Source organism: Lepisma saccharinum, chromosome 3 (genome assembly GCF_977018435.1).
Source record: "Lepisma saccharinum chromosome 3, izLepSacc3.1, whole genome shotgun sequence".
NCBI classification, from domain to species: domain Eukaryota; kingdom Metazoa; phylum Arthropoda; class Insecta; order Zygentoma; family Lepismatidae; genus Lepisma; species Lepisma saccharinum.
Window position 1 is genome coordinate 129,978,586 of NC_139231.1, and position 23,607 is coordinate 130,002,192.

At 34.7% G+C, this 23,607-nt stretch overlaps 1 protein-coding gene across 3 annotated transcripts in view; it reads right to left on the bottom strand.

Moving 5' to 3' along the window:
* Positions 1-419: 419 nt before the first annotated feature.
* The window catches only part of pns (DENN domain containing pinstripe), a 168,645-nt gene continuing 145,457 nt past the window's right edge, over positions 420-23,607 (bottom strand). For 2 of the 3 annotated variants that reach the window (XM_083119395.1, XM_083119393.1), the window contains 9 exons: positions 21,705-21,861; positions 19,184-19,312; positions 17,974-18,095; positions 17,200-17,345; positions 13,664-13,782; positions 12,154-12,356; positions 7,537-7,719; positions 5,688-5,883; positions 421-3,600 (listed from right to left, as the gene is read on the bottom strand). In XM_083119395.1, the coding sequence (XP_082975521.1) occupies positions 3,387-3,600; positions 5,688-5,883; positions 7,537-7,719; positions 12,154-12,356; positions 13,664-13,782; positions 17,200-17,345; positions 17,974-18,095; positions 19,184-19,312; positions 21,705-21,861 (1,469 nt within the window). In that variant the 3' untranslated portion in view covers positions 421-3,386. Of the gene's footprint in view, positions 3,601-5,687; positions 5,884-7,536; positions 7,720-12,153; positions 12,357-13,663; positions 13,783-17,199; positions 17,346-17,973; positions 18,096-19,183; positions 19,313-21,704; positions 21,862-23,607 lie in introns of all 3 variants that reach the window. The other variant, XM_083119394.1, reaches the window with a different exon arrangement.

Here is a 23,607-nt window from a genome sequence, read left to right on the forward strand (position 1 = left end):
AATAGAAATCTAGGTGATGAAATTGCAATAACTTTAAAGCTAATGGTAATATGTAACGTGATCAAGGTTTTTATTGGGAGTGGATAATAGGACCAGGGTGGAAAGTAGAAGGGTGTCAAAAATTCACCTCACCCAGGTGAAAATTTTATCTCGTCAACAACCAAAGATTTTCAAAGAAAAATCTTTAGTGAAATATTTTTAAAAATTAATGATCTTATAGTAAATTGTATAAAAGTTTCTTGAAAAATATTTATATTTAATTTTTCATCTCTGTACTACGAAATTTAAGGAACTCTTGTGAACTATTTACAAACAGTAAGCTACATGGTGGTAGAATGGAGAAAGCATGTTCGGAAATAAGTCAATTGCTTAAGAAACCAAGAAGGTCATGTGGAATAAAATTCAAATTAGTTTAAAAAATCAATACATGTTTAATTATATGTAACCATAATAGTTTTCTTAACGCACAAAATAAAGCAACATATTATCTCGAACACAGTACAATAAAATATGACGAGATATGACTGAAATACATAAAAAAGAAGGTTTACATATACATACATACACATAGTCATAGAATTACACAAGTTGATAGCAATTTCTTAGATGCATACAAATAAATTTGCTGAAATGAGATTCTGTAAAAAGTGAATGCTTCATTTAATTTTTAGAGACATTTTTTTACTATACATGTTGAACACCCCTTTCACACAGATTCTTCTAAAAAATCACAAGTAAAAATTACAATTTACGTAACCCTACAAGTTTTTTTTATTCATTAATTGATGTGTGTGTGTTCTGTATGTGTATTGCTTTCTATTATTTTCTCTTGGAAGTAAACAAATTTCATATTTATATACATATGCATATATTGTTGACTTTAAAAAAAAACAATGCTGAAGAAGCACCGTGAATACACATGTAGGGGATGCTACTAGTGTCAAGGTATGAGCAGAATCTATAATAATTTACAAGGTATAGATGTTTTAGCATAACTTTTATAGAAAGCACTTATCCTTCGAGAAAAGTAATCATAAGCTTTAAGTTACGGAACATGCATTTTACCTTGGCAAAGAAGTATCTTTCACAAAGGTCACAAACAAATTCTGCAATAATATTAACCGAAACATACCTTAAAAATAATAATAAAATAATAATTATAAAAGCATTTTTCTGTTCATTTAAATTAAAACCAACTTTAAGTATCCCTGTTTTACACAAGAGATTGTAAATGTTTGAATGCTTACATGAAATATACAATATGTATCAGGTACAATAGTTGGTACAAGTGAGGAAAATGTTCTCCTTTTACATCTAGATATTAGACAAGAGTACATTTTTGTCTGTCCAATCAGTTCTTGCTTGTTTGCCCATCTAGTACCAAAATTCTATGCGCAAATAACATTACAATGACTATTTCTGTCTCTTAAGATGAATATAATAAGTATTGATCAAGGTATTACTTCAACTGAAAGACTAATAACTTTAAAATACCATTGTTATTTATCTTTTGGTAGCATCTTCTACCCGCATAGCTAATTAGCTTCCACAGGAAAAGTCTAGTATCTTGCCTTATATATGCAGTTAATAGTTTTATATCTCAGTTAATTGTTTCAATGCTGTGCCTTTTCCTAAATGACATGACACAGAGATAGATCATACGACTTTATGAACATAATAAAAGCCTGTAGTTATCGTACTGCATTTTTATAATGATAGTATTTCCATTTATATGGGTTTTCTAATTGAAGTACTCAATTACATGTAAAAAAAAGATTTCAGATTGGACTCTGCTTAATGCTGAACTAAATTTTAGTGAGAGTGTTCGTCTATTACTGATCTCAAAGAATGTCAAACATATATTTTTCAAATGCAAACTAATGCATAGGACCAGTTCTCTAACTGAATACTAAATAAGATAGAAAGAATAATCTAACAATATCATAAACAGATTGTTCGACTTGCCCACTTCCTACTTTCTGCATCTCTCTAGTCTGTGGTATTGTATAAGTATAAGATATTCAAAGACAGAAGCAGTTACATAACTACTGCATACCACAACTGTTATTTAAACCCAGGAGAATTATCAGTGCATTTCATATTTCACATCCAATTATGTATGCCAACCATCTGTTAAGAATACAAAATAATACAATTTATACCTTGCAACTCACAATGTAACTGCATAACTTCCATTACTTATGACCTCCTTTGGATATCAAACTCAATGTTGAAAATATGCATGTTACATAATATATGTAGATGTAAAATAAATTTTGTTGCAACCAATTGTCAAAAATTACTCATAATGAATTTTTATGGAGAACTGAAACATACTGACCAAAATCTGAAAGCAATTCAAAGATCTAAATAACTTAGCTTACAAAATATTTGTTCATTAATGGCAATAACATTTATGTTTATTAATATATTTGTTAAATGTAAATTTTCCCACAGAATCATTTCATAAAACTGTTGCACAAAAATCATTACAAACATGTATTTGTTTGTAGGTATATCCTGTCAAATATTTTTAAAAATTACAACTATTTGATTCTACCAGCCATCATACAGTTATAATGTGAAATTTCAGGACAGCTATCTTCAACTTTACTAAAAAATCCTTGACTTTTATGAAGGCTAATTAATATAAATCTTTCAAAAACAGATCAGACATTCATTAAATAGTTGTACCACTGCAAATATATATCCCCACACTAGTTTTCTACTTTCAGTTACCAGCTTGCACTCAAAATACCTCAAACAATCCTATTTCTTCTTTATATTAACAATAAAAATGTGTGTTGTGTCAGATATCTCAGACATATTGTTCACCAAAAAAATATCTACAAGTACATGATTATTGCCATTTACAATCAAACTTACATACACCCATCAATGATATTTACAAAATTGAGTATTTTTTACTACTATTTTGTTCTTGATACAAAAACAAAAAACTTGTTGGTCATGAAATAATTACCATCACAGACATTCAAATCTTTGGTAATAACAAAAACCAAAGGCAATTGTTTCTGCTGCTAGCAAAAAACAAAAACATATTTTTGGTTTTATATATTGGAAAACCAATATGTACATTAAATTACTGATAAAAGAATCACACGTTGGTAACACGGAACATTCTCTCTGGAGTAATGGGCATTCAACTTAACACCTCAAATAATTGTTTTATGGCACATGATTATTCCAATGAACTCCTCCTACACACTGTAAGACTTCCTGCAATCCTTTCCCAGCCAGTAGATCCCCAAACTCCCTTCCCCCCATTCAACTCATAAAAAAAACACTTTTTCTTGTCCACAGTTTTTTTAAGCACTGTTCTAATCATGTTCTGAGTTCACTATTATAGATGTTCTTTCTTTGATTCACTTTGGAACATTACTTCTTTCACAAGTCTGAGTTACGATACCTTTGGTCAGCGAGTTTTCTAAAACTATATCGAATTCATTCAGAGATTCTAATATTTGCACTAGGAATGTCACTAAATTAGCATTACGTAGGAATGATTCTTCTTCAAACATCTGACTAGTAACTGGGCTTGATGCAACATGCAGGAGCATACGGTGCAACAAATGTTCCCTAGAGAAGAGACAAAAAAAAAACTTTTAGCAGAACATTTACAACAAAAACAACTTAACACAATGCTTAATGAAAAGGCCACCACCAACAGACTGTGCAATAATTATGTATGGAATGACAATATATAGTATGCAAATGTAAAGGAAGGAATCTTATAACCGTTCTTAAACAACATTATGCTATTATAGAAATAAAAATAAATACTATTTTCAAACCGACGAAAGTTCCAAGTAACTACGTAACGGAAGGGTAGTGTATTACTTCCTATGTAATTGGACTCTCCCATTAGCAAATTTCTTATTAACACCTCCACATATTTTATTCTTTAGTTGTATTATCTTTATGTATCTGCAGAATAAATTGTCCATATATTGCACATGAATAAATTATGTGTAGTTGTTTTGAGTATGCGGTACTAAACCACGTATATACGTAAATTAGTCTTTGAACGACAGAGATGGAAAATAAAGTGCCAGCAGAGAACAATGGTGCCACTGAAGTTGAAATTCATCTAATAAAGTGATTTTAGGTGTGTCGGGACACACACGACCCTGTTTTGTGCCCATCAATGTAATAAAAACAGTGAGATGGAATGAGGGCTTTATTTCATCAGCTAAACTTTTATCAAGGCCCTTGCTGCCCATAATCGGAGGATCTGAGCACGCCTAAAATTCCTTATACAGAAGTAGTGATCACATCACCCCCACTCATGACCGGATCAAGAAAGTGTGGGGCGTTACCCCTACACCCCCTATACGCTTTCATGGCGTGGTGCTATGCACAGGGGAGCACTTTACCTTTTTTACCTTTAAAGGAATACTTGCTATTATTTGAATGTGTAATAAAAATATATAAATATTTACTATATATTATTTCTACTTGTAAAAAATAAATAATAGTTTTTGATTAATTGATTTTGGCTTATTTTACTTTACTTTTCTAATGATTTTGGCTAATCGCGAAGATGTGGTAAAAAGGTAAAGTTCCCCGTGCGTTAAGTACTATACCATGAAAGCACTATTTTCGGGATGTGGGGGTAGGGCCCCACACATTCTCGATCTTGGCCATTTTTAGAAATGACGTGTGTGTGTGTGTGATGTAAAGGCAGCCAGAGCATGGTGCTGATCAAATCACCTCCTACATCCCCTAAATGTCCCTTCATGGCATAGTGCTTTACGCATGGGGAACATTACCTTTTTACCTTAATAACTCTTTCTAACTCTGTACATAATTTACCGCACTCTCTGCTCACTGGTTGCATAGAAATTACAGAAGAGAAAAAGTTTAGATACATGCCCTTTGGTTGCCTGCAACTCTATTATTATCATCTGGCACAAATTAAATTTTCTTATTACGAATTTCACTATTTAACCCATCCGCTTACCATTTAAATGCCAATTTTTTTGCCATGAAATACCATTTAAATTTGGCTATCTCCCGTGAAGATTGCACAGCAAGACAAGATGTCAAATATTGTGAAAACTATCTAAGGAATGTACGTGAAAATTTTATGTATTGAAGTGGAAGTATAGTAATATTTATGCACATATGCAGTTTACTAGAAAGATAATTAGAAACTCACCTAATAAATTTGATCACACACACCTTTGCATTCCATTTCCATTCCTCAACCTTTTATATTTTTCCGGCCACAGCCACCTCTTCCTCACTTTCACTACATTCTTCAATTTCACTAACATAAAATGAACCCCCGTGTTCATCTCCCCTTCCAAAATCCACATTTTCCTCTTCATCGCTATCGAAAAGCAACTTTTCAATCGCAGAATCATCTACAACATTCTTATGCAACATGTTTGCAAGACGTAACAAATGAAGGTTTGTTTACATAAGAAATTACTGAACAAAACACGCTTGAAATGGTATGAAAAACTTAGCAGCACAAACATACACGTCATAGATTTGAAAGATCATACAACCTCTGCCATCTATTGAATGAAAAAGGAACTACGTGATGAAAATCGGGAACCCGTCGATTCGACGACTAGGTACGGGAAGCGAACGTCCAGTCAGGCCGTCGATTCGACGACTAGGTAAGCGGATGGGTTAAAATGGCAAAATATTCTTACCTAGCACTAAGGCATACAAATAGCTGGAACTTCCCATCCTTTCCAAGTGTGTGGCTGGAGGCATTGATTTGGTCAATTAGCCTGCAGTACAGTCGCATGACGACAATGTGCTCATGGCCATTCTTTCCTGTTACGCTCGGAGATTCTCTTTCTGCTTCCTCTCTCAGAACATACTCAAAATGCTCCTTGACTTTTGCTGGAAATCAAAATCATCGTTAAGACAAAACCATATGGTAAGTACAGTGCAATTTCAATAAACAGATCGTTATTTACTGCAAAGTTACGCCATTTTGCTGTTTTTCTAATGATAATAAAAGTATATTAAAAACTTACGTTTTGCAAGTATCTATGTTGCTTCTGCTACGTTTCGGGACGCAACTGCTCTCTTCTTCAGGCTGTTCACTTTTAGGTTATACTCAATTCATAACTGCCTCGACCTTTTATTAGGTATAGGATATGGGATTGGTTAAGTGTGTGTGGTTAAAAACAGTAAAAAGCTAACACCCATAACAGGTGCATGTCATATTACCACGCTGTTTTCCTGATTAAAAACGGCTCCTTGAAACGTTTAAACTTTAAAACTAAAGATTAACAGCGTGGTAATATGACATGCACCTGTTATGGGTGTTAGCTTTTTACTGTTTTTAACCACACACACTTAACCAATCCCATATCCTATACCTAATAAAAGGTCGAGGCGGTTATGAATTGAGTATAACCTAAAAGTGAACAGCCTGAAGAAGAGAGCAGTTGCGTCCCGAAACGTAGCAGAAGCAACATAGATACTTGCAAAACGTAAGTTTTTAATATACTTTTATTATTATAATTGTGAGTAATTCGCACAACTCTCATCATGAATTTTCTAATGAATGTGTAAAGGTATAATTCATGTATCCTGGTTTCATAAAAACCTAACTAAGCTAAGGTGAACAGATTTTTAAAACGACAAATGGGGACATTTTTCATATCGTCCTGAAGGAAAAGGGAACAAAACAGGATGGCAAAATGTACACTACAAAAACTGGTTCATCATGAATACTTATACTTTTTCAATACATCCTTCTTTTCAAATAACATTTTGTAAAGGTTTACACATGTGTGATTATTAGAGTTCACCTTGTTAATCAACATAGCTTTCCAAGTTTGTACTGAAAGAGTGTTCTTAGTCATTTGTCTACAAACCATCACGTACGAAAATACTAGTTCAGTGGGGACATTAATTCCAGATAAAGAGTCAAGAAACTCCAGCAATTTAAGAAAAAATATATATATATAGCACATTGTTGACTCTGAAATGTGAAATAGTAATAGTAGAAAAGGTGTGTATTGTTGCAGTAATTCTATGCTGATAAGTCTGTCACAAAAAGGGACATTTTGGCATTCTGTTTTATAAATATCAAGACAGACTAAAAAAAAGTGACTGTCATGGCTAATATTTCTCATCACCTTAAACTAAGCAAAACACTAAAGCTTCCCCGATGGCTCAGTAGTAGCGTTGTAATCAAGGGGTCCCAGATTGGATATCCAGTGGAGGCACATAGTGGTTTGGATCCAAAATTAAACTGTAGGTCCAGTCCCGATTAGCCTTACTGTGCATAAAGTGGACTTAAAACACCAAATCAACCAACTAAAGATGTTGACAAAGGCAATCTTTATTTATGTATAAAACCCTTCATACATAATGTTTCGACCTCAGACTAAGAACCTTGGTCAGCATCTTTTTCAGTGTTTTTCTAACATGGAAACAAGGCTTAATCATGTTGCTAACTACTTTTAAGCATTTTTTTCTAAAGCAAAACCAATTCCATTCATCTGGTAGAGTTTTGCCTGTATAGTCGAAAATACTTACCAAAGTAATCCCACAAGTAGAGGTTTTTCCCAAACAACCGAGATGACTTGAACCCATAGAGAAATGCCTGTTCTAGACAATACACCAAACCCATTTCTCCACACAGCAATAGTGTCAGGCTGCTTCTATCCTTTTCATGCTTTGGTTTGTAGTAGTATTTAACAATGTTGTTTACAGCATCACCTAAAAAAGATATATATATAAATAAATTATTTACATGTAAATTACTAAAAAAGTTATTATAAATAATAATAATAATAAAATAATAACTGCCAAAAAGTCTTACCTACCATAAAGACATGTGAGAAAGAGCAAACATATTCCTTTATCTCCTCTCTCAGAATAAAGAGGTCCATCTTCTTCGCTGTCTCTTGATGCCCTGATGAAGACTCCAAGATGGAATTGAAAGCTCTGACACACTTTTAGAGTGTCTCGTATCATGCTGATTATATGTTGTGTGTTTTTTTAAACAAGAATGTTGCCAGCATGTGACGTAAGAAGTATTTTAACGTCAGATCCATTTATGTATGGATAGTGTGAAAGCTGTGCCTTAATCAATACATTAGCCACAGGAAGATCTAATTCTGTCATAACAACGAGCAAAGCTGGGAGTTTCAGTTTTTTTTTTAATCAGTGCAGTTGCATCTTCACTACAATGAATCTCATTGCAATCTTGATGACAAAAGTGAAAATCATGAAATGTAGTATGCAGTTTGCAAGTTTGAGAGCACGATGATTTATCACTGACAGTTTTAGCAGTCTCAGAGGCATGTATTTATGGGGATTAATTTACTACTTGTCTTTTCCAATATGGCTGCCAATGGCAATTGTTGGAGATGGTTTTATACTCCTGGAGGAGATTAATGGAAATTTGTGAAAATAAAATTATTTTACAATTGATGTATATAATAATATTATAAACATTATGACTTAATAATACAATAATTAATATTGAAGATTAAATACACCTACAGGGAGGTTATTGCAGCATGCCACCGCAATAGCATCGGCCGCTTGCCGGCCCAGTCATGCAACAGGTGCCGGCAAATTGCGTAACAGATAGCCCGTCACACAAACCGCTTGTTTTGTAATGTTTCCACTTTTCACAATTATAGTTACAATTACAACTTAAATAAGCACGTACCTTGTCGTAAGGATGCTGGAAAAGGTGTCCTCTAAAATACAAATATTTCTGGCACTTTATTTTTGACATGTAATCTTTCTTAGACACCGCGAGAGCGTCGGCTGCTTACCGGCCTTGTCATGCATCAGGTGCCGCCAAATTGCGTAACAGATAGTCCGTAACAGAAACCGCTTGTTTTGTAATGTTTCCACTTTTCACAATTACAGTTACAATTACAACCTTATTTCAGACATCTAATCTTTCTTAGACATCTCTACTTTATCCTCGGTTGACAGAAAGGGAAGACAGCATCGCGGCGCATAAAGCAAACCGAAAGTGTAAAATTATATTTAAAACTAATAATAATGATGATCACTAACCTTCTGTGTTATAAATGATGTTGAAAATGACCTCCTTCAACACCAATACATTTCCGGCATCTGCGTATGAAATTCCTCTGAACATCCATAAGCTCCTCAGGTGTGATTCTGGCAATTTCTCTTCTTATATTTTCTTTTAAATCCTCTATTGTACGCGGGTTATTCTGATACACTTTGTTTTTTAATGTTCCCCATAAATAATAATCACAAGGAGTAAGATCGGGGCTACGAGAGGGCCACAACTCAGTACTGATAATTCTGTCCTCAAAAATCTCGGCAATAAAATTAAGTGATTCATAAGCAGTGTGAGCAGTAGCAGAGTCCTGCTGAAAAAATGACTGCTGGCATTCAATGTCCGTTAATTGTTCAAAAAAAGGTTGTAGTATGTCTCTTCGATACCTTTCACCATTGATAGTACCTTCATAAAAAATAGGCCCTATTATTCTGTGCGCATTCAAACCACACCACACACCAATTTTTGCAGGATGGAGCGGAACTTCATGCACAAGGTCAGGTTTTTCTGCGCTCCAATAGCGATTGTTTTGTGAAATAACTCGGCCATTCAATTCGAACCAAGCTTCGTCTGAAAATATGATTAATTCTGGATTTACTCTGCCAGCAACAATATTATCCAGCATCCAGTTACAGAATCGAACTCTAGTCGCGTGATCGCGCGGTTGCAATTCATGAACCACTGTAATTTTGTAGGGTTTTAATCTAAGTAATTTAGTGGCATTTCGTGCTGAGGATTTTGAAATGCCTGTTTCCTGAGCAAGCCGACGGAGGGATTTTTTTGGAGTATGTTCAAGTCGTTCACCAATTTCGTCTAGCTTTTCTTCCGTAAGAACACGTCGTCTGGAAACACGTTTCTTAGGTTCAAGAGATCCTGTCTCTCGTAATCTTTTAACGAGGTTGTAAACAGTATGTCTGTCCGGAACAGGATTGCCAGGAAATTTTCTTGCGAATCGCCTGACTACTTTTCTGCAAGAGTTCGTTTTCACGTAAGTATCGTACATAAAAACTCTTTGTTCAAGGCTATATTTGTTTGGCGGCATAACTAATGAATGAATAACAATTAACACACGATAAAGCACTAGCACTTAATAGCACACCAATAACACAGTATAAACAACACGAGTACTGATAAACGCAAACCGAAGTGAACACGTCTAAACAACTGGTAGCCGACAGCTGTCGCATTCGCGTAGTATCGAGAGGCTTCTCGCGGCTTACCACTACTCCGATAAGCCGCTGACGCTCTTGCGACATCTGAGGAATTTCGCTTCTAGCGTCGGCTCTATAGACACTGGATGGACCAAATTTTGAGGGAAGCACAACAAAAGACTACTCTATGAGGATATGTAATGCTCCTGCCGCAACTTTGAAAAAAAAAATATGGAAATTACGACGTTCAGAAATTTTGCGTAATTACGGGGAAAATAGAACTTTGGGATTTGGCCCCCGTTTCCCCCTGGACTCACAATTGTCGGAATTTACATAAAATGTTGCTTTTTGTTCATTCTTACATTTAGAATTTAAATTTCTTAAAAAGATGCAGTTGTTGAGCAGTTATAGCCTTTTATATTCAGTTTATCCCATAGTAGCAAAAGGGGAAAAGTGCTTATTTCAAATGGCGCTCTCAGAAAGAAAAACGCACACAGTGTATGATCGCTACTTTACTTCAAAAATATTCACACGTTAAAATTAAGTGACACTGTTAAATAATTCGTTTATCTGCGCTTTCGTTTTGCATAATAATGTATACGTAACCCCCCCCCTCGAAAATCTTGGGCACGCCACTGACTCTAGTGTTCAAAAGGATTAATCTTGTGTTATCTGCAAAATAAGAGTCACGGTTTTGTTTATTCGAAGGCAAGACAAGAATGAAAAATTGAATCCTTTATGTTGGATGAGTCATTGCTGTCAGAAGCGATATGGGCAGAAATAAAGTGCCAGAAATATTTGTATTTTAGAGGACACCTTTTCCAGCATCCTTACGACAAGGTACGTGCTTATTTAAGTTGTAATTGTAACTATAATTGTGAAAAGTGGAAACATTACAAAACAAGCGGTTTGTGTGACGGGCTATCTGTTACGCAATTTGCCGGCACCTGTTGCATGACTGGGCCGGCAAGCGGCCGACGCTATTGCGGTGGCATGCTGCAATAACCTCCCTGTAGTATTATTCATGTTTTGGGAACAAAAGTCACAGTTGATAATAATTAGACTTAAGCGAGTTACAACTATGCAAACGCAGTGCACACAGCAGACTAACTGTCTACACTAGCGTTCCTAGTGGCATGCAGGGAAACAACAGGAACTGGAAGCCAGCCCACCAGTGAAGCAATGAGTTCCCAAGAGTATGGTGGCAGAGGCCATCGAAATTAATAGAACCCCTACAAGTAAGTTTTGTGGAAAAATTTAGTAACTCGCTTACATCTAATTAGTAAGGGTTTGTTGTGCTCAAGAAAATAATGATTGCTGCACCACTTAAAACATTTTATACTATGGTGACAGTGTGGGAACCACTACGAGAAATATAACTTTTTTTCTGTGCCAATATCATTTGTGTTTTTGGTCATACTGCAACTGAAGTTGGTAATACAAATTTCTTTTCTTACTAGTATTGTGGTAAATATTATTATTACGATCCAAACTTTAATACTATGGAAAAATATAAATATACATATCATTCAACATAGCAGAATAATTAATTTTCATTTGTTACTTTAATTGAATGTATGTAGCCCTGCATTTTCCTTTAAATTACATCTCCAAACTGCAGTATTGAGCACGTTTCAATATTTTTTTCTGACATTCGTAGGTGCTTGTCTGTTACTTTCAGCAAACAAAATTTGCTATGAAATGAAATAATTGTGGTAATTCACAATTATGTTCATAATTCGCACTTAGGATTCCATTTTGCGATTATGTCATCAATAGCTTATTAGCCAAAACCTTCTAGTTCATGAATACTAAGTAATATTAAGCATTTTTTTTATCATGTTAAGATTACACATGTCTGGATATTTCCATTGGCACAATTCAATAATGATGACATTTTCCAGAACGAGAGAAACAAAGTTCGCACTCATAGCTCACACGAACACTTACCTAACATTTGCTGGATTTCTGGGATTGATGGTCGGGTCTCTGAGGCTCTTCTAGGAACACTTGGACTTCGGCAACGTGGAGGTGTTCTACAACTCTCCACCAATTCCTCGCTGTCTACATGTTGTGGAACCAGTTCTCCTACCAGTAGTCTTTCAGTTGAACCATCGTCTATTCCACGCCCCAGCCACCTCCCACAAGGAAATCTGTAGGAATATTTATTTTGTTTAAACATAACTTGTATAATTCATTGATTACTATATATATATATATATATCTAAAAAAAATCAGGTAACCAGACTTGTGCAATTTGTACTCTGCAAGTAAAAAAAACAAAAGAAACAAATTTATAAGGAATGAAATTAACAAAGTTGTCTTCTTCATCCCATCTTTGAAATCTGTATCTGTATACGTATTACAAATCCATATTCGCAGTGGATACAGCGACAACATACAGTTCCTGAAAGTTCTTGTAAATACAGTGGAACCTCGATTTTAACATTTTTCGGGGGACCAAGATGAAAAATCTTAAAATGGGGGAAAATGTAAAATTGAGGTAAATTTGATAACATTTTGCTATAATGGGACCATCAAGATTGAATTGCTATAATAGGACCATCAAGATTAAAAGTATAATGTGCAAAAATGTAAAATCCGGGAACATAAAATCAGGGTTCCACTGTACTGATATTTTTGATATCCACTGTGTGATATTTTTGTGGTCTAAATATCTTGCAAATTATGCAATTTATATATATATATATATATATATATATATATACCAACTTGTGGCACAAGTTAATTTTATGATCAAATGACAGACATTTTAATATTCTGATCATCTCATATGTGAACTTATGAATATATGTACGCAAAATTTTTGTAGACTGATACCAGGCACTAATAAATGGGTACCTGGAAGGGCAACCTTGGAGTGAAATGATGCTGGTGCATGATATTTATCACATGACCTCCACAATGGCTGAGATCATGAATGTGTGGAGACCTACCTCCACCCTCCCATCGCCCTGCGTCTTTTCATGACACATTGCAAAGATTTGATTGATTTGGTGTTTTAAGTTCACTTTATGCACAGCAAGGCTATTCGGGAATGGACCTACAGTTTAAAGTGGGATCTGAACCATTATGTGCCTCCACTCCGTATCGGACCCATGATTACATTGCAAAGAGCATTGGGTAACTTTACCTTTACTTTTAGCTAATTAATATTACAAAACTGTGAAAAATCCATGTTCACAGTCATATTTAATATGAATAAATTATCTTGGGCTATCGACCAGGTCAATTCTGGAACAGTTTCCTGGTTGATAACTCGATAGAATTTATTCATCATTTGACGCCGGGACAGCTTCAAGACTTACTAGTCATATTTAATGGTTTGACTTTATCAGTCGCTGGTTAATTTCCCTGACTATTCCAGGTGTTCTACTGTTTCCACAAAAGGGTGGACCCAGTGGTTAGTTAGTTATTAAGAAGTTTACTATTCACTTACTTGTATGTATGTCCTGTGACTTCATTTCTCACGACAACATGTTCAACCATCCACTTTGGAGACATACCAGTGTTGTCATGGCCAATCCTCAAAGTAGTCAAAATGCCAAGATTTTTATGCTGCAAAATAATATTAATTATCAGTTCTTTAAAATACACTGAAGCTTCATGTAAACCTCCATTTTTATAGCAAATTTTACAAATGCCGATGACAATGACAACAGCAATAACAACAACAATAGGATTATTTTCCTGTAGTTTACGGTTATTACAAGCATAAGAAAACAGTTTTTTCTTTGTGACGTTTCAGGAGAACACACGCTCCTTTCATCAGACATTTATTTTCATTTTGACTAAAGATACAGTTATAACAATGGTTAGTAATTTTTAAACAAAAAGAATCTGTTATATAATGGATGTTGTCAATGTTACATTGTTGTAATATAGCAACTTAACTGTGAAAAAAGCAGTCTATTTTTTTAAATTATGAATCCCAAATATCATCAGGTAATTCAAATTCATCATTGTTTTCACAAAGTCTCTTGATGTTTTCTGTTACATTAAATTTTAAAGGTGGTGGCTTACTCCATTTGTGAAAAAGAAAACTCCACACTGGATCTATGTTACCATTTTCATTATTTAATTTATTCCAGTGTTCTTCTGCAATGAACGAGGCTTCCCAGACATTCAACTCTGTGTTTCCCGTTAATCTTTTTAAAACCCTTCTCTTTTTAATCAAATGCTTCTCTTCGATGATATGAGTTGACAAACCTGTTCTTGGGTTTAGATTTATAATGTCCAAATCATGTTCGTGCCATCTTATTGCCATTTTCCTTGCTGTTTGTCCCACATAATCTTTTGAACATGAACAACTTATATTATATATTCCTGTGGTTTCCACATCTGGTAGCGAGTTTCTCATTTTGAATTCATTAAATGTACATTCCAAACTTCTTGGTGATTTAAAAACAATTTTGAAATTAAAACTTCTAAAAATTTTTGCAATTTTATGTGAGAATCCCTTGTGGAATGGAATGCACACAAATTTCTTTTCAACAGATTTTTCATCTTTGTCTGTATTTCTCTTTTTCTTTAGTTTTCTTGCAACTTGTTTTTTGATTTGGTTTATTCTGTTAGTGTGAAAGCCATTTTCTTTTGCTATATTAAAGAGCCTTTCTTCTTCATTTTTGATATCCTCATTATTAGAACATAGTCTTTGTGCTCTCAGGAAAAAATTTAAAAATATGTTATCCATTGTTATACGCGAATGTTCTGATTTGGCATGGATGTATTTTTCCCCCGCTAATTTTTTTCTATGGACTGATGTTTGAATTATTGAGTCAGTTGTCTTAATTTGCAGATCAAGGAAAGAAATTACATTGTTATTCATGGGTTCGCAAGTGAATTTTATGCGACGATGTGATTCATTTAACGATTTAAATACGTCCATGATGGTGTTCTCATTTTTAGCAATAATTAGCACATCATCTACATATCTGATGTAGAGTTTGATATCCGCACCTATCGCATTAACAATTGGAGATTCTATGTAATGAAGGAAAATGCTGGAGATGATTCCGGATACTGGGTTTCCCATTGATAGACCATTATTTTGCTGATAGATTTTGCCATCAAATATAAAGTAATTGTAATTTGCACATACAGTAAACCATCAAACCATTTCCCATGATTCTACTGGGTTAACCTTCATCTCAATAAGCCATCTGTGTAATGCATCTGTGGCACCTTCTATTGGGACACTAGGATATAAATTTTCTACATCAAAACTTGCAATACGATACTCACTATTCCAAACAATATTTTTTAGTTTCTGTTTCACTTCATATGCATTTTTAACACTGAATGGTGTTTGTTGTTTAATTATAGCAAGTCTTTCAACTAAATATTTGGATAGTTTGTATGCAGGATGTGTGAAAGTTGCAATGATGGGTCGTATTGGAGTTCCAGGTTTGTGAGTTTTTGGTAGTCCAAAGTTGACAACATCCATTATATAACAGATTCTTTTTGTTTAAAAATTACTAACCATTGTTATAACTGTATCTTTAGTCAAAATGAAAATAAATGTCTGATGAAAGGAGCGTGTGTTCTCCTGAAACGTCACAAAGAAAAAACTGTTTTCTTATGCTTGTAATAACCGTAAACTACAGGAAAATAATTCTATCATGCAAGCAATGCGTACATACAAGAAAAACAACAACAATAGGTACACGCCAAAAGTAAATATTAAACCATTTGCCTACAAATTTTCGAAATTGAAATTTCCCCTGGAACCAAATTTAAATGGCCGCTGCTTGCCATTTTAAACTCCTTTTAATACATTTGTTTACTGAAATAAATAAATAAATCTACTGTTTCTGTTGAAGTGAAATTTTGTAAATATGAAGTAAAATAGCAAAATATGCTTATATTTCATCTTCATTCACATCAAACCACTCTGTCACACTCTTTCCTTGTAGCTGCATTGCTTATATTTTTTGCTTGCATAACTGTTCTCTCTTTCACAAAATCCTTGAAGCGAGGGTCCATGAATTCCAATAATGTAAATTTCACCGAGGCAGTTATCTTGAAATTTTTGCAAAATTTTGTGAGAAACACCACCAGCCCCCATGGCGAAGTGGTCAGTACATCGCACTACGATGCCAGGGGTCCCACGTTTGAATCCCAGCTGGGCATGGATGTTTGCGAGTGTCCATTCATAAATTTCATCATATCATCACTCATCCCCATCTTTGCAATTAGCAACTGAAAAGCGAAGTAAAATAAAACAAATCAAATCATGATAAGCTATAAAGAATATCTTGGGCACATTATTTGAGGAGGCCCAATTCCATTCACTTACATATATTGACATCCACTTGTATTTCGCAGACACTGTTTCTGTCACGTCTTCACTTTCACGTGTATTTCCTTCATGTTCAGAATGCAAACTTTCTTCATCAATATTCTTTCCACCTCCCTCATCATTTTCAGAAAAGAATTGTCACTTAGCAACAAAAAATACTTTTTTAGCATTTATCGTAAACAAAGTTGCAGTTCAACAAACTCTAGAAAGCTTCAAACATGCTCGAACAGAGAAAAATGACTAACGCAAAGCCCACTATCATCTACACAACACAAAAAATGCACCACTAGCGCAATGTGTGAGCGAAATTGAGAACTGGAAGCAAATACAGCATAACCTACGATTTGGTGTGCCAGACACGTCAAACGTCGCGAAGGACAACTGAGACCCCATGTGCGAGAGACGTCAAAAGGGTCGAATGGGTTAATAACATTATCACTGGCTATCCAATAATTTTATATTGCAGCATTGGAACATGATGATCAGACACTTCTAATACTCCAAAGTAAGTTGGGCATGCTGTAGGAACATTATTATGAATTAGTGAATGCAAGCAGGACATACTAATGGATAAAATACCAGGGGCTAAGATAGTTTTCAAAACTTCTGCTAATTCGAGTAACCACAATATTGCAATAGTAATTATGTTATGTATCAGTAAAGTACGAACATACTTGGAATACAAACTCCAATGAACCTCTTGGAATTGACACCTGAGAAGTCTCTCCTAAAGTGCCAGAAACTGTCACCCACGAATTGGCTGATGTTGTAGATGCACTCATCTTACGGGATGGGAAAATGACAACTCGATATGGAAGCCCTGAAAGAAAAAAGGTGGTCACGGTATTTTATGGCCACTATTTGTAATATGCACAAATCAATAATGGCCTCAATAAAATGTAATACATGTACACTTTCTTACTGCTGCCATTTTAAATTAGTTCAGTAAATACGAGGCATGTCCAGAAAGTAAGTTCCAATGGAATCTGCATGTGGCGCTAGTGATTGGAGCATGACACACACATGCAGGTGGACGAGGTGGTATGTGACTGTAATCTGGTTCAGATGAGACACTGGGAAGGAGGTTATTTTTGGACAATGCTAGGAGAAAGATGGCAGCTCTCGTAGAGTTTCTTGCTGGCTTGCCTACCTTTGTTGACTTTGATAAGACAATAGAAAATATACAGGACAAGATCCAATGTCAGACAGCCAAGATGCGGTCATGTGATGGTGATGCTGAAAATATGCACAACTGCTAATTTCTCTTTCTGCGCTGCATTTTATGATTTTGTACTACAGGGTGACCAGGAAAGGCAACCAAAACTATTATTTTTTTGTATGAAATATTTTGTACAGTGTTGTTGCCTCTTTTAGTGTCCGCGCTAAAATTGACAACTGAAAATCAAATACATCCATCATGCAAGAATGACCAAAAACAAAATACTCACTTGCACTGGTGTATGTGTTTGTGAAACAGAAGTAATCAACAGCATTTAAAGTGAGCAAATGGTACAAGAACTGTTCCTTCTCGTCATCACATCTCAGGAAGGCATATCTTTTGTATAAGCTCCTGCAACATAGAAGTAAAATACATATAAGAAACAATTGGCGGACGGAAATGTCACTATGTTAAAGGTACTTGTGTTTTCTTTTGTAATTTTGTTATTTTGCTATGATTTCAGCTTTGGCATATGCTTTTACCTTTAGACTATTAAAAAATGAACACATGTTCCAACCAAGACTCAAATCAACAATCTTCAGTGGCATAATCATGAGTCAATTATTAATTGCAAATGTGTTCACATTGTAATATATTATGGTAGTTATATTACTGTTATTTCACATTGCTTTTCTACCACTTTTGGCTAATCATGATATTACAGCAGTACACAGAAGGCAAAACTTATCAGAATCATGATCACTTAGGTCCCAATTTTTATGTAGCAACAACGTGCAAAATATGTACATAAATATGTAGAATAAATCATTGAAATATGCAAAAAAAAAAAGTGCAAGTACATGAAAATATTCAATAATATTTTTTGTGGGATTTGGTCAGTTCCTATATTCCTTTACTATTTTCACGCTTGAGTGAATTTCTCGGAAATTCCATCAGGACCACTACGAATTGGTGATCTGCAGTCACAATTCCCGGAATCTGCAGGGGTTATTTGTGAAATATGGTAGTAATGAAGGACAAAATACATATTATATTTTGAATGCTTGTCCCACAAATATTTCTACATTACTCACTGAAAATTAGAAAATGACACAAATACCACATTTTATGTAAAAATATGCACTCTACATGGAAAATATGTAATACACCTCACCTCACAGTATGTAAAAATATGTAACATGTATATCATTCGTAAAATTGTGATTCGCAGCATGTCATTTTTGTCTGGCTACATACAAATGAAAAAAAAATATGTAATTACATAAAAGCAAGATCATATACTTTCATTAAGGAGGTGACCGTATAATTCAAGTTTTCCAATTTGCATTAGGTCTGTACACTGTCCCTAACAAAGTTTCTTACTGATACATATCTAAAATCATTACTTAGTGAAATGATGGCATGTTGTGTAAGTTATGCCTTATCTATATTTATTTAATATTGGATTAAATACACAGCATTAAACACACGTTCCACACCTTAAAAGTTCACTGTCAGCCAGCAAATTTCTCAGGTTCCTAGACAACAATTTCTTCTCCAAAGAGAGTCTCACCCATGCTCTTGCATAGCCAATGTGGGTTTTTATCTCAGTCATGGCTTGGACATTCCTACAAAGAAAAAAAATATGTAAGGAAATCGAAATATGACATGGTATAATTCTCTACAATTAACCTTTATTATATTGTACTGCCAATACCAAATGTTGACACAGAAAGAAATGGAATACTAAACTAAACTAAATAAATTGTACGTCAAAACGGTTCTTTGAGTGTCAGGCAGCATTTCGTTTGGTGGCATGTGGTCAGCATGTTGTGTTGAGGGTAGTTAAAGGTACAGAAACCAATAAATTCTAATGGTTCTATTGGGTTCCGTAACAGGACAGGAACCATTCTTCTCGCACAATTTAAATTTGGTCCACATTGTGTACCGTTTCATTTCAATATCGAACTTGGACTGTGTTTAAACTGATCCAGAAAAAAAGATTCTGGGACAGAATTGCTAAACTTTATAGATAAAAAAGGTTCTTAATGGTGCAGAACCCATTTAAGCTTGCTGAATTTCTCTGCCGGACCAGAACTGAATTTATTTACAATTTCTGGTCCTTGAATAACCCTGGAGTTGTTGAATGTCCAGGAACCCATACATTCTAACGGTTCTATTGGGTTCAGTAAGAGGACTGGAACCTTTTTCCTTGCACAATTTAAATTTGGTCCAAGTTGTGTATTGTTTCATTTCAATACCGAACTTGGACCGTATTTAAATTGATCTGGAAAAAAGGATCTGAGACTGAATTGAAATACTTTAATGATCAAAAGGTTCTTTACGGTTTAGAACCCACTTACAATTTCTGATTTTCTTTCCCAGGCTGGCATTGAATTTATTTACAATTCCTGGACATTTAAGAACCATGATTGTGTTCCATCATTACTGTTTTCAGGCTTTCAAGATAGAGTTGTCATTGCTTTCAAGCAAGTTTCCCAATTCTCAACACAATGCTGGTTCAATACTGAAATTTTGGAGCTCCGACCAGGAATTGAACAAACAATTAGGCTAAATGAGAACTCAATTGGTTAGAAAAAATTAAGGTCTATATGCAGAAAGAAATCAAATACAATAATTTTTTCATTACTAATCATCACAAGTTGAGACAGGTGCCCTTATATGGCACCATAGACGTAGCTACGGGGTGTACCGGGTGTGCACCCTAATGGGCTGCTTTATCAAAGAGAATTAAAGACAGATATTTCAATAAGAGAGAAAATAAGCGGCAGTTTCTAAGAAGTTGAAAATGTCATTACTTGGTACAAACGTGTGCATTATCGCTGATGAAACGAGTGTCTATAGATTTTCGATTTTTTGATGTCATTGGAGAAAGAAGATATTTACTGCATTCTTCTCTGTACTGCAGCACCTTTCTTCTATACCTGTCACAAGCTGCACGTGTGAGAGAGCTTTCTCCAAGCTTACCCAAGTTAAAACTAAATGAAGAGCAACTCAGAAGCAGGATAGATTGGAAGCCCTGCTCTTGCTATTTGTGGAACAGGAAAAAGCTTAGTCTATTGATGTAAATGAAGTTATTGATGAGTTTAAGAACATTGTACCTTTTGACAGACGTCTCTCGTTATAGATGACGTGTATTTTGATGTATTTGTTTGTAATATTTATGAACATTTTGTATGTGTGTAATTTCTATGCAATTTGATTTTTTTCTACTACATATATTCAGGCAATTTCAACACTGTCATTTAGTGAATTTATATTCCTTTACAAACAACAGTGCCAAGTGATTGCGTTGCAAAATATGCTATTAAAAAGGTACAAGACCTCATTTTTTTCTTTGTGCACACCCAAATATAAAGTTCTAGCTACGCCTATGTATGGCACTGTCCATTTATCTGCATATGTCTCTCTGAAGTTATTGAACCTACAAAGACTAAATTTGGTGGATGGATAACCTATGAAGTAACAGCTCTATGGAACATAAATTAACTCTATCGGTCAGTTTGTCTGTGAGAAACAACAATCTTATGTAACATGCTAGAAACTTAAATTCTTGATTGATCTGGTTTATTCTATTTTGCTTTTCAAAAACTATTGGCTAGTTGCGATGACGAGGATGAGAGATGATATGATGAAACTGATGAAGGGAAACTCCCAAAGAACACCCATGTCCAGGTTGGTAATCAAACCCAGAATCCCCACGCTGTGCTGTGCAACCTCCATCGCAGAGGTTGGCTAAAAATTGAAGACTTAGCAGAGTAAATTATTTTCATTGATCTGTTCACTTATCTACAGCAGTAAAATAAAAGTCAACAATTGATAATTTCCATGTGACAATATCTTCTAAACTATTTCAGTTACAAATATGAATTTTAGCAACTTCAAAGAAAAAATAAACAAGCTACATATACATGTTCTCATGGTCTGGTGATTAAACTATAGAAAATGTCCACATCACAATTATAAAAATTATTATCACACAAAACGAACAATATCTACCTCATATCAAAAGTTAAAGATACTGGTAATGGACGTAACATTGGTTGCTCCACGGGTCTCCCCTTCTTCTCTTTTCTCTCTGGAGATTTCTTTCTCTCTCGACTACTCCTATTCGAAGCAGGTGAAATGTCTGTCTCCAATGCCATTGAAGAAAGATCTAAAAAAAAAAAAAAAAAAATTGCTGTAAGTTTTATGAGGTACGCATAAGGTGTTTATTTTTGGGTTAGAATTACTGCCAAATTTCGAATTTTATTGACAAAGAAAAAAAATGAGCACAATTTAACTTGAACACTTCTCCAGCACAAAGGATTTGTTTTAACCTGATAACTTGGGACCAAACTTATTTGAAATATACTTAATATTCACAGTAAGCACACAAGCAAACAAAAGAATCAGGTGAATGTAATCTCGTATTTCTATTGTCGCATTTTAGTTGTCATGTAATCACCTTGACCAATGTCGATTTTTCTGAAGTGAGACATATCAATTTATTATATTTTGTTGTTCTTTGGCTTATTTTATTTTCATTTCTTTCGATTAACCACAAGCCTGAGATTGATTCGATTAAACTGATGGAAGGGACAAGAAATTACGATGTGACTATTCAACTTGCTTGCCCACCTTGGCATCCGTGATTCACACTATCAAGGATGCTGAAATATGAGAACATCTAAGACTGGAAGATAAAAACAGAATGTGTTTACAGAAAAAATACCAAGTTTATTCAATTCAAGTTCACATTTGAGCAGCAGCGAATACTTCAACAAGCCAGATTATTCTTAAGATTTGTCTAAAGCCATTTGTTGAAGATTCCTCCCCCTTACAAAAACTGCTATTATATTCCAAATTTTGAAAAATTACATTTGTTTAGAATTCCTCCTAGAGCATTCAAGTCGATCTTAGTAGTCATAGATAACTAGAGGAAAGCAAAAGCAAACCACTAGAAGGAATTCAAAAGAGATGTAATTTTCAAGGATTTGGAATATCATTGCAATCTTTCAGACGAAGGATATTTTGAAAATGACTTCCTAGGTACAGGCCAAGGTTCAGCATGGCCTTAAGACATTTTCAGTCTGACTGTCTGATGATTTGATTAGATTTGACTTTTGTTATTGGCTAATTGTGATAATGGAGATGAGAAATATGAAATTGATGAAGAGACTCTCACAAAAATCACCCATGTCCATGCAACCACTCTGCCACAGAGGTAAGCTAACTGTCCAATGATGGAACAAGACAAGTGCTCCGTGAAGCAAGTTGGACATGCATGAAGTGTTCTAGTTACATTGTACATGTTATGTGAAATGAAAACTATGGAAAGAATGGAAAATTCTCGTACTATTCCTGAAAGAAAAAACAACTGTGTTTCAACAAAATACATATATTTTTTAAAAATTTAGATATGGGAACATGAAAACTTACTTATCATTCATTAATGCAAGAGTCTATTGGACATATTGTAAATAGCTACTGGTATACTCTGCATTGTTTAAAAGCAGATTAGATAAACAGGGCATATGCTTTTCTTGCACTTCACATAAGCATTTAAACAATTCAATTCATTCACCTTAATATACAGAATGTTACCAGAGATATAACATTTAATCACATAATAACTTTCTCTTGATAGTTCACACATTTCCACAGGATCGCCACTTTGTTGCGTCTGCAGACAAACAAAACCATAAACAATTTTGGTGATTTTGACAGGCTGCAAGACATAATGATGTCATCCGCATTGCTCCATGCTCTTACTAATAGATATGAAACTGTCTTGCAACAAACAGTTCATGTGCCACATCTGTTGGGTGTAGATAGTGACTATTCAGGCAATGGAGAAAATGATGAACACAATCTTAGGCTGAATCCAGTGGAAGTCTAAAAAATCTGACAAAATGTGCAT